Source organism: Schistocerca serialis, chromosome 1 (assembly GCF_023864345.2).
Source record: "Schistocerca serialis cubense isolate TAMUIC-IGC-003099 chromosome 1, iqSchSeri2.2, whole genome shotgun sequence".
Taxonomy (NCBI): Eukaryota; Metazoa; Arthropoda; class Insecta; order Orthoptera; family Acrididae; genus Schistocerca; species Schistocerca serialis.
In genome coordinates, this window is record NC_064638.1 from 1105673207 (window position 1) to 1105685551 (window position 12345).

Consider the following 12345-nt stretch of genomic DNA (forward strand, 5'->3'; position numbering starts at 1 on the left):
CGAGTCTCGGTCCGGCACACAGTTTTAATTTGCCAGGAAGTTTCATATCAGCGCACACTCCGCTGCAGAGTGAAAATTTCATTCAGTAAGGTAATGCTGATAGGACTGCACTGGTTTGTTGAACTGTGCTTTGTAACAACGCCTCCAACAACTGCTTGGGTGGGGGGGACTGTGGCGGAAGATTCAAACTGCTAGCTAGTACGTGGCCCCGTAGACAACAGCGAAGTAGTATGAAATGTTGAGAGTGCTCTTCCAGCCAGTTGCCTTTAATAGAGGTAGCGTCGTAAAACACATCGTCTTGATGTTATTTTCTGTTATTCTCAAGGAATGCATTCATTCTATTAATCAGTCAAGAGTGCCTTCCACATGGACCCTGAGAATGCCATTAAACATTTTCTGGACCATATCACTGCCCTGAGCGCCTAACGATCTATCAGAAACGGATACGAGTGCTGCTTCTCCTGCCTCTTCCAATCATCCGATGAAGCAACAAACTTGAGTCGGGCAATAATACACCTCACCGACAAGTAACACGATATCTTCGAGCACTTTCAATTCTATCCGTCAATGTAGCATCATTAACGTGAGTGCAGGCATCGTAGAACCTTTATTTACAAGTTTTACTCAATTGTTAAAGTAGACTTGTATCAGGTTAATCCCTACCTTATATGGACTGTAAGCTGTTCCACTGAAGTATGGTAGTTGGCCTTCCCATACCGTTGTAGCCAAGTTTTATGTGTCGCGTGAATACCAAGTGGATTTCCGCAGTTGATACAATGGTGACATTACTGGACTCACGCTTCAGTTTCACCACATAAACACACGGGAAAGAATCAGACTTCACCATTTCAGAAATACTCCTTGCCTCGACTTGCAAGCTGATAATTATCCATTTTTGCAATGCGCTTGAATCTCTTCCTGTGGCCACGGTGGCAACGATCGCAGTGCATACAGATAGTCCGTCAGTCCTCTCCCGCATTCACCCCAGCTTAATTTCGATGCTGCTTCTTCCATCTGGCAGGTGCTCATAAGAACGTGTCTCGACTTGCTGATTACACTGCACATATTTTATAGCTATATATTCTTTCACATCTTGTAACATTACTTCAAAGTCACACGCTTTATGTTTTGAAATGTAGATGTTTGGAGAGGTCATTTTCCTAAATAGTGTACTCCTTATTTTATAACTGCGCGTGCAATATATTTGAGTTATCTGAGCAATTCAGTGGGTTACGTTTCCGCTGTCTTGACTGTAGACTGATGCTATGATCCAGAAAGCAATGACCACCCTCAGGTGGTTCTTGAATTTTTGGATGGTTTCATGTCGGGCCAGTTTAGCTTTCCGCTCTTGACAGCATCTTTATTTGAAATAATAATATGAATGTGATAGTATAGGTATGACATTGTGGAAGGGGGAAGTTTGGGGATGCATCACAGGCCAGAGCCAACTTTCTTAGAAGAGCTTTGGCATCAGTGTAATTTATTCATAACTACGGTTTGAATATGAATGTATAAATCGGAGTTTTATTTAATTTTGATTTCATTTACAGACAGTTTATGTATTGTTTTACTCGTTATCTGATGACAAATAAAATATTCCTTAATTTATGTTTTGTCGTTTCATCTTCGACGTTAGTGCAGTAGTTCTTGGTTAGCCATGCCTGTTGAAACAGAAACAAATAAAATTATTATTAAAAATAGTACTTTTCCATTGATTATTAAACTGGTAAAACTTAGATTAGCCTGTTTCTCTTGACCACAATATCTATAATATGTAAAATAAAAGAAGTAAAATGGATGTAATTCACAGTCCCTGCGCGCTGTCTCCTGTCGATCTGCGTTACTGACAAACAATTGTTCCTGAGTAAGTATTCCAACTCCAGTGTTCCCACACTATACACGTTCACTAGAATTCTTCACTAGTCTTTACGACAGTGCAAGTAGTACAACTTGTAGACTAATGTTTTGTTGATACATTGCGTAATATATTACACTCTGCGCAACTAAAAAAGTTGTACGTATTTTTCATTCAGTCGCATTATGAACTGTTTCACTAACAATGGAGATACAGGCTGACCTCAATTACAGCCAACAAAAATACAATCACACACCTAGAAAGTGAAGTGACGCTGGTCTCACGTTCCGGGGGAGCGGTCTTACTCCAGTGGAGCCATCCAGCGTTACCTTTCCACGGCTCACCTAAATCACTTCGTGTATATTACGGACTGGTTCTTTTAACAAGCTAACGGCTATTTGCTTCTCCTCATTCTGTCTTAAGCTCAAGTGGATTTTGTGCTTTGTGATTTAGATTCCAACGGGCCTTTATGCGTTAATATTATATGATGATATTCTAGCCTGACTTAAAATTACAGCCGATTCAGACAAGAAAATTTAATCTGTTCTTTTTTTTTTTTTTTGAGAATTTAGTCTGTTCTGTTTACATCCTCCTTTTTGTATAATACTCTGTGTAAGTTCTATAGCAGTACCTACGTGCAGGTTACGAAAAAACTTTGTGTTTGGAAAATATACTTTCTAAAATTTCGGTTTCTCTTCAAGAGACCAAGTCCCTAACTCTCTCCCGCCGATTTCTTTAACGTTTGTCATTTACTAAGTCAACGCTACTCTCATAAAATAAACTGAAGATTTTCCGCAACAGGATGATTATTCTGCAATCTCACAGCTATTTAAGTTTAATATGTTTTTGCTGATATCAATGTTCATATCCCAATAAAGAAAGAAACATTTTAAAACGTCGTTTGTATATTAGTCCATCTCCTTATAAATCTCAGATTTTCTGTTGTTTTTCTACTATTTCTAGAGATATTATCAGCTGCTTAGAAAGAACAAAGCGTAAATACTTTAAAACTTGTATTCAGGTTTTTAGTTGACCTTAAGAATGAGAGGACACACACACACAAATACACTTCGCTAACGCTCAAATGTCAGAACACGACCTTCAATTTGGTATACATTGCCTACATCGAACATGTAAGAACCATCATCTAAAAATTACAGTTAAAAAAAACATAAAGTGGTTACCTAGTGATTACCTTTAAAGGGAAATCTCCAGTACATTCCAAAAAGCAATAGATTTGCAACCAATAGAAGCTGTGAAGCTCTGTTACTAGCTATGCACGTCAAAATGACCTCACTAATAAATAAGTTTCGAAAGATTTCTGGCGCAATGCACAGAACAGGTAATAAGACAAAGGCTACAAATTAAGAAATTGTAAATAATGTATATGCATATAATAACATATGGATGGTGATCCTGGACACTGAATAAATGTTAGAAAAAAGTACAGTCCAATGAAATGGATTTTTCACGGAAAGTAAAGAAGTGTACCTTCAGAGTTAAATTAATACACAACATTACAAGGGAAGAAGTAAGTATGCAGGGGATCCATTTTACCTTGACCACCCCAAGTTACTTTTTGTCGAGAGCCAAATTAAAAACGTATGAATCAGATGTTTAGCTACTAGGGGCATAGTAACCAGCATGGCTGTCTTTCACGTAACTTTGTTCGTTACGAAGATATGAACAGTAGTAGGCCTTATCTTAAATAGTGCACTTTACTTCGCACTTCGTCTCCGCAAGATCTGTTCAAAAACATATCGCAGGGTACGATTCACGTAAACTTGAAGTTATTAAAAACACAACACAGAACTGACTGAGATTCCTGTACTGGAGTTCAGAGCAGGAACTAGGGGTAACGTAACTCGACCACTTGCTGGAACTGACAGTAAACAACTGGAAACACAAAGAAAACACTATTACAATTACTGTTATGACAGCTTACAATCTCTGTGGATGACTAGCATTTGGATCTTCTATTCCTTGATGTACCTTGTACTCGCAGAAACCTTTACTGAAGACGTTTGCTTCTAGACAAACAGTTATTTGGGATGATCAAGATAGAAGAGACATCGTATTCACCAAATGAATAAAAAAAAATCTTGCGTGTACAAAGAAGAAACCTTTTATCAAGAGGGTGGGGCAAGACTAAATGGTTAAACAAGTAATAATTTATAGATCATTAGCAAAGAGAGATATAGGCAGACTGAGAAACTGAAGGCTTAAGTGAATATGGAACAGACTGTAAGCATTCTATTTGGAGTGAAGAAGAAGTAACAATGACTAACATTCACAACATTTGAAAATCTGTGTGTTACAAGGCTAAAAAAAATCTTTAGGAAACAAGCACCAGCGAGTATGTAAATAAATTACTGTGTTACGCGAATGGCAGCTGAAAATTAAAAAGGAAAATGGCTCTGAGCACTATGGGACTTAGCTGCTGTGGTCATCAGTCCCCTAGAACTTAGAACTACTTAAACCTAATTAACCTAAGGACATCACACACATCCATGCCCGAGGCAGGATTCGAACATGCGACCATAGCGGTCGCGCGGTTCCGACTGTGGCGCCTAGAACCGCTCGGCCACTCTGGCCGGCAATTAAAAAGGAAAGGTAGGTACAAAAACTATACAGCTCCAATCCTACATTTAGGATAAACATGACAGTTTTTTATTTAAATAGAATATTTACTTGAATTATGACAATAAAGAACCCTGAAAGTATCAGCCTGTGAAACTCATTTGTGTAGCTTATTTGGACCAATGAAAATATAAATCGTTATTTCTGCGCTCAAAATGCGACAGATCAGATTCTTTGCTTATTGGGGAAGGCATGATAATTTCACTAACGATTGATTACGCGCTTCTTGATAGTCTTGACGCTTACGCAGATGGGAGTGGGGTATCATTTTTTTTTTTTTGTTACTCGGTCCTAGGCAAGCTCGTAATAATTGAAAATCGCATTAGGAGGTGCTGGCATGCGTATCATCTAAACTACAACAGAACAACCACGAATCCCAACCCTGTTCATAGTCCCAACGCACCCGATGATCTACATCTACATACCTACGCCGCAAGCTACCGTATAGTGCGTGGCGGTGGGTACCCTGTATCACTACTAGTCATTTCCTATTCTGTTCCACTCGCAAATAAAACGAGGAGGAAACGAGTCTGTGCCTCCATATGTGCCCAGTCTCTCTAATCTTACATTCGTGGTCCTTACGAGAAATGTACATTGGCGGCTGTAGAATCGCTCTGTAGTCAGCCTCAAATGGCGGTTCTCTAAATCTTCTCAATAGTGCTCCTCGGAAAGAACGTCATATTCGCACCACTGATTCCCTTTTGAGTTTCTGAGACGTCTCTGTAATACCTGCGTGTTGTTCGAACCTACCGGTAGCAAATCTCTCAGCCGCCTCTGAATTGCTTTGTTGTCTTCCTTTAATCCCACCTCATGAGGATGTCAAATACTCGAACAGAACCCAACAATGGATAGCGCTGGAGTCCTACATGCGATCATCTTTAAAGATGGACCACACTTTCCTAATATTCTCTCAACATATCGAGGTCGACCATTCACCTTCTCTGCTACATTTCTTACATGCTCATCCCATTTCAAATCGTTTGCAAACGTTACGCCTAGATATTTAATCTATGTTACTGTGTCAACAGCACACTACTAATACCTTATTCGATCATTATGGATTTGTTTTTTCCTACTTATCTGCATTAATTTACATTTTTCTACATTTAGAGCTAGCTGCCATTCATCACCTAACAAGAAATTTTGTGTAAATACTATCACATTTCCCTGGGGCATTCCTGACGGTACCCTTCTCCCTAATGAACACTCGCCGTTTAGGCGCCGAATAAACCAGATTACCAATGTTTAATAGTTTCACCTATCCAGAAGCAGGTGACGGAGCTACTGATGCAAATTTAGTAACCAAACTTTGCAATGCATACTGAAGTATTGGAAATACCCAACTGAACGAAAGGTAAAGCATGGTACTGAGGAATAAACAGCAAAAAATACACGTGAGCAAAACTTGCATTCAGTATAGAATACAAAGTAACCTTTACAGATAAAGTCCATCATGAATTCACAAGGGGTATTTTCAAAATAGACCCCATGAGACATAAGACTGCAGAACCCAGGTTAAGATGCTAAAACCACCTTAAGCAAACAGATGACTTCGCTGTCAAGAAAAGCTTTCCCATCACAACAGGTAAGAGATCGAAAGTCAGATATGTCGTCATCTGACTGTCAGTTGCCCAAAAGGTCATGAAGAAGAGGGGTATGTTCGACAAAACTGCGTATCAACAAAGCAATTGACGCCTCAAGGTTACAAGAGCTGACCTCTTGCAATGGGACTGTGAGACAAGGAAGAAGAAGAGTTGAGCTCACCCTCCGCTGAAACTGGAACTGGAAGATTGGCTGGAGGAGGAGCTGTACGACCCCGAATTGCCGCCGCAGCTGGAACAGCCACGACCTCCGCCGCCGCTGCCACCCCCGCCGGGGAAGCCGCCGCCGCCGCCGCCACCGCCAGGGAAGCCGCCGCCGCCGCCACCACCACCGGGAAATCCACCGCCTCCGCCTCCAGGGTACTTTCCACCTCCACCACCAAACCCGCCACCACCGCTGGGGAAACCGCCCCCACCGCCTCCGATGTAATTGCCGCCGCCGCCACCTCCGGGAAATCCGCCTCCGCCACCGCCGTGAAATCCACCACCGCCGCCTCCTGGGAATCCACCACCTCCACCGCCTCCAGGAAAGCCGCCTCCACCGTGTCCGCCACCTCCAAATCCTCCACCTCCACGACCGCCGCCGCCGCCGCCGAAGCCGCCTCCGCCGCTGGGGAAGCCTCCTCCTCCGCCGCCTCCGCTAGGGAATCCACCGCCTCCTCCGCCTTCTCCGGAGATGCAAATTTTGCAGACTGTCCTCTTCTTTCGGAGGAGTGAATGGACGGCATCGTGCACCGAGCTGTCTTCCGCTGTGGACAATCAGGCAATATTTTTGCATGAGTGGTACATACTCCATAGTTAGTCAGAGAAAGTATTGTTCGCTTTGTCTGTCTATGTTAATGTACAGCGGCGAGACATACAAAAGAGAACCAAACATAGCTTTTATATTGAAAACGGCTGTATATACAAAACGAATTAAATGTACTAAAGTGAATGATCGGTACAGATGAAATCAGTAAAGACCCAATGACATGACACGCTGTCTGTACAATTTGTTCAGATATACTGAATCTGAATAGTAACGAATATATCGTGATAGTTATATTAAAATGGTATAATGGTATGGATGTTGCCTGCGAAAAGTAGGAAAATCACGATTAAGAAATATGTGTACCGTTGTGAAATACCGATAAGTTGCAAGTCTGTAGACTTGCTCCAAGTGTCAAACCCTGGAGGAAATGTTTCAAACATTTATTTCTAGATGGCGTATGGTTTTTGTTCCAAGTAGTGTTTCCCAATGGACTTCCAAGTACGAAGCGTCAGAGTCTTTCCCATTTCGCCCTGGATGGTTTGAAGAGGTAACTCCCAAGCTTTTGGTGAGTGTGCACGGCTTTTTGGGTGGTGACAGAGAATTTGCAATTATTGAGAAACGAAGAAATGCTCCTATCGCCTGAACTATGCAGACACGGCTTACCTACTCCTTCACACATTCAGTTTGTATCGACCACTACTTCCCAGATTCCAGAAGGCCTCCCTTGTATACCTCATCTTTTCGCTCCGGTAGCTGAGTGGTCAGCGCGACAGAATGTCAATCCTAAGGGCCCGGGTTCGATTCCCGACTGGGTCGGAGATTTTCTCCGCTCAAGGACTGGATGTTGTGTTGTCCTAATCATCATCATTTCATCCCCACCGACGCGCAAGTCGCCGAAGTGGTGTCAAATCGAAAGACTTGAACCAGGCGAACGGTCTACCCGACAGGAGGCCCTAGCCACACGACACGACAGAGAGCTACGAATCCTGTTGTTGACTAATTGACACTGTGTTTCGTACCGAATACTAAAGCTGCTCCCTTGCTTAGTGCCACGTGCAGTGAGGTTCTGGAGGATTCCTTGAACGGAGAAACGCCCAAAGCGCTTGCTCTCCAGACTGGATTAGTTGCGTTTGCTACCAGTGCGCTAGTTATTTGCAACGAAAGCTATCGTCGTCGTTTTCTGGAAGAACATCCATGCAGCAGTCTTCTCAGTTGCAACTTGCTACAGTGTAAGCAAAACAAGTTACTACAGGTGTACTAATAGAACAAAATCAAATTATGAACGTCCAAAGAAGGGTGGAAGCCTACTGTTACAAATAAATAAATAAATCTGACAGAAAACTTTTGTTATTAAGAGTGTGCAACGTTGTGTAAAAGGTTTGTACAATCACAATTTTCACAAGTAGTCGAACGTCAGAGATTTATAAACTGGTGGCCGCTCTGGAGGGTGAGTGCGTGAGGCCGTGGTAATTAACGTATTGTCCTGCAGTACAGAATAAATGTGGTGCTCTCACCCATCCTGGTTAACTTAAACGTCTCACAGCAGTTTTTCCATGACTCTTCTTTAAAGCATAGCATCAGAGCAAACAGGACACACAATCATCATCGGATCGATGTAGGAACCTAAGTCAGAGGATTCTACAAAAAGATTACAGAATATTATGCAGTTTGGCATTAATAAGAAGAAGATTTCTTTGTGTCTCGACGAAATTTCGAAAGCGTCATGGTAATTATTGTTTTTTTTTTAAATTTCAAAAAAATAAGTTGCATGCAAATTTCGACGGTTATGGGGAGGTATGGTGATGTGTTGGACTCTAAATTCAAATATTTTCTCTGTGACTCTCGAGTTTTTTCTTCGAACACGTTGAAACTTAGTAGATTCGTGGAAGAAAACAAGTTGTGTCATAGTGCAAAAGAATGTCAAATGTAGGCCTCGACAACAACTGTTTGGGGCAGTCCTTGCATTTGACCTGCCTAGTATAACGTGAAGAAACAGTAGCGGTGGAAGCAGTAATGGACAGGTAAAGAAGATAACGTCAGTCTTCTGTATCAGCAGAGACATACACCGTAAAAATTGCATTTCTACGGACGCAAGGATCTCACACACCAAGGCAACGGTGGAGAATGAGGTTCTATATGCGAATGACATATAGTGCGGAACAATTAATAGAAAGAAGAGAGAAAAATAATGAGAAAATACTGGATACTGTCGCCCAAAGGAGACTGCGGAAGATGGATGCGAATACATAGGGAAGAACTGTGCAGGAATATGACAAAAATTTCAAGAGCAATTAGATTGAAAAGGCCAAGATCTGCGAGACATATGATCAAGATTAATACAGACAGAATGGCCGAAAGATTACGGCAAGAGAAGAGATAGAAACCAATTAGATTGTTAAACTCAGGAAGAACTGGTCGACATTAGCGATCGAGGTGAAAGGGAAAGAAAACTGGAGTAGCAAGTTCATTCTGAGTTATAGGACTCGAATCTACGGCAGAGAATGGTACAAGAAACCCATGGAGAGAACCGGTGGAGCTGAGACGATAAGGGAGTACTCAAGTCTTCGAAAGAAGAGTAAAAGAGCAGGTAAAATAGTAGGTAGGTAGGTAGGAACTTGAAATACCAAAGAAGTATGTTAGACTTACAGAAGCGAGTTTGAAAAACACAAAAGGTAGATTACTCGTGGGGAAATTGGAGTCAGAAGAATTTGTAATAAAGAACGGACTTAAGCAGGGGGATGCCCTGTCTCCGCTACTTTTTAATTTAGTCCTAGAATATATTGTGCGAATGGCAGCAGATAATTCAGAGGGTGTGGAGTTAAATGGAAATATTAAGATATTAGGGTATGCAGATGATCTAAACATCATTAGCGATAAGAAGGAATCGGTAACAGCAAATGCGAATGCGTTAATCAAGGCTAGTGAAGATGTAGGTGTAAGGATAAGTGAAGAGAAAACTAAATACCTGGTTACTACTAGAATGCCAACAGCAGTAGATCAGGAAATGTTCAGTTTGAAAAAGTGAACACATTTAAGTATCTAGGCGTGGACATCACTTCGAGAAATGAGATTGAATCCGAACTGAAGAAGAGATTACGGGCGGGAAATGCGTGCTACTTCTCACTGAATAGATTACTTTCATCACGGATATTGTCTAGCAATTTAGAGATTAGAATATACAAAACTATTATTCTACCAGTTATGCTGTATGGGTGTGAGACTTGGTCTCTCACTGTGCAAAATGAAAAGCCCTTTCGAGTATTTGAAAACAAAATTATGAGGAAAATTTTCGGAGCAAAAAGGGATGATATTAGCGGAGAGTGGCGGAAACTGCATAACGAAGAGGTTCACCAACTCTATTCAAGCCCTGACGTAATCAGTATTATTAAATCACGTAGGCTGCGACGGGCGGGTCACGTCGCTCGAATGGATGAGGGCAGGGCAGCGCGCAGAGTACTGGTAGGGCACTTAGAGGGAAAACGTCCTGTGGGGAGACCGAGGCGTAGATGGGAGGACAATGTGAAGGCTGATTTGAGGAGCCTAGGTATTGAAGGTGAATGGAAGGAAATAGCCCAAGACAGGGACAGGTGGCGAAAATACGTTGGAGCGGTAATGGACTCTCGAGTCCGGTATGACCAATGAGTAAGTAAGTAAGTAAAATATAAAGACATTGTGGGAGGAGAAGTGGAAGATACAATCGATGTCGCAGGTTCGAATCCTGCCTCGGGCATGGATGTGTGTGATGTCCTTGGGTTAGTTAGATTTAAGTAGTTCTAAGTTCTAGGGGACTGATGACCTCAGATGTTATGTCCCATAGTGCTCAGAGCCATTTGAACCATTTGCAATCGATTATGCCGGTCCTACAAGGCAGTAACGAAAGAAGATGGATTGCCAATTGAGTAAGACATGGGAGATGATTTGTACATTAGACTCGGGCCGGTGCACTGTTGGAGGTTCATTGTCAGTACTCGTGGGTTGCTATCATAGCTTTTACAGATCGTTGCACTTTGTGTGAAGCTAGTGAATAAGTGTTTGATTAGCGTAGCTGTTGAATGGCGTCGTCGAGCAGTCGCATGGCAGCAGACAGCGGCCGCGGGCTACTCACCGGGTCGGCAGGTGGCCAAAGCCACCAGCGCCGCCAGCACCAGCAGAGGCACCACCGGGATTCGCATCGCGGTCTGCACTGGCGTCGGGTCCGCCGCGCGCCACTATATATACCGGCCGATACCATCGCGCTCGCTGCAAATAAAACCACCTGTTAGGTCACGGCTACGTAATGTATTGTCGGCGGTGCGATCACAATTGGCGCAGCCCATCCGCGTTTCCTCGGAATCCGTCGGCGCCGGCACGAGAGCCGAAGGCCGGGTGGCCGACTCGGGGAGGGAGGCGGGGCAGCCGCCGGCAGGCGGCCGTACATCACACGCCTCCTGCCGATACCCATTGTCTTCTCCGCTCTCCACACATCGGCGACGATTACAGTAGTCCGACGCTGTAGCACCTCTCCGTTGGTGCTTACTACTGATCACAAAGATAGAATAGGCCATGCAAAATATAGCAATGTACCTAATAGAAATTTCTTTGTTGAACTTCATTATTGGTACGGACGGAATGACAGCAGACAACTAAAAAGAAAGCCGAATTTGAATTTGCTATTGAAGAAAGGGAAGCAGTGATTGGGAAGGAAGTGAGACAGGGTTGTAGCTTCTCCCCGATGTTATTCAAATGGTTCAAATGGCTCTGAGCACTATGGGACTTAACTTCTGAGGTCATCAGTCCCGTACAACTTAGAACTACTTAAACCTAAGGACATCACACACATCCATGCCCGAGGCGGGATTCGAACTTGCGACCGTAGCGGTCGCGCGGTTCCAGACTGTAGCGCCTAGAACCGCTCGGCCACTCCGGCCGGTCCGATGTTATTCAATCTGTATATTGAGCAAGCAGTAAAGGAAACAAAAGAAAAATTCGGAGTAGGTATTAAAATCCATGGAGAAGAAATAAAAACTTTGAGGTTCGCCGATGACATTGTAATTCTATCGGAGACAGCAAAGGACTTTGAAGAGCATTTGAACGGAGTGGACAGTGTCTTGAAAGGAAGATATAAGATGAACATCAACAAAAACAAAACGAGGATAGTGGAATGTAGTCGAATTAAGTCGGGTGATACTGATGGAATTAGATTAGGAAATGAGACACTTAAAGTAGTAAAGGAGTTCTGCTCTTTGGGGAGCAAAATAAGTGATGATGGTCGAAGGAGAGTGGATATAAAATGTAGACTGGCAATGGCAAGGAAAACGTTTCTGAAGAAGAGAAATTTGTTAACATCGAGCATAGATTTAAGCGTCGAGAAGTCGTTTCTGAAAGTATTTGTATGGAGTGTAGCCATGTATGGAAGTGAAACACGGACGATATATAGTTTGGACAAGAAGAGACTAGAAGCTTTCGAAACGTGGTGCTACAGAAGAATGCTGAAGATTAGATGGGTAGATCACGTAACT

At 42.7% G+C, this 12345-nt stretch overlaps 1 protein-coding gene across 1 annotated transcript; it reads right to left on the minus strand.

The window, feature by feature from the left end:
• Window positions 1-1496: 1496 nt before the first annotated feature.
• On the minus strand, window positions 1497-11072 carry LOC126416531 (uncharacterized). Its single transcript, XM_050084281.1, has 3 exons — window positions 10953-11072; window positions 6260-6845; window positions 1497-1661 (listed from the first exon to the last, which is right to left on the minus strand). The coding sequence occupies exons 1-3, from the start codon at window positions 11017-11019 to the stop codon at window positions 1652-1654; spliced, it is 663 nt and encodes a 220-aa protein (XP_049940238.1). The 5' UTR covers window positions 11020-11072; the 3' UTR covers window positions 1497-1651.
• Window positions 11073-12345: the final 1273 nt, after the last annotated feature.

Bases quoted from the DNA above. Each gene is read 5' to 3' on its own strand.
- LOC126416531 (XM_050084281.1), bottom strand. From the start codon at position 11,019: ATGCGAATCCCGGTGGTGCCTCTGCTGGTGCTGGCGGCGCTGGTGGCT. The intron at 6,846-10,952 runs GTGAGTAGCCCG...GATTGTCCACAG, and splicing joins TTTGGCCACCTGCCGACCCG to CGGAAGACAGCTCGGTGCAC.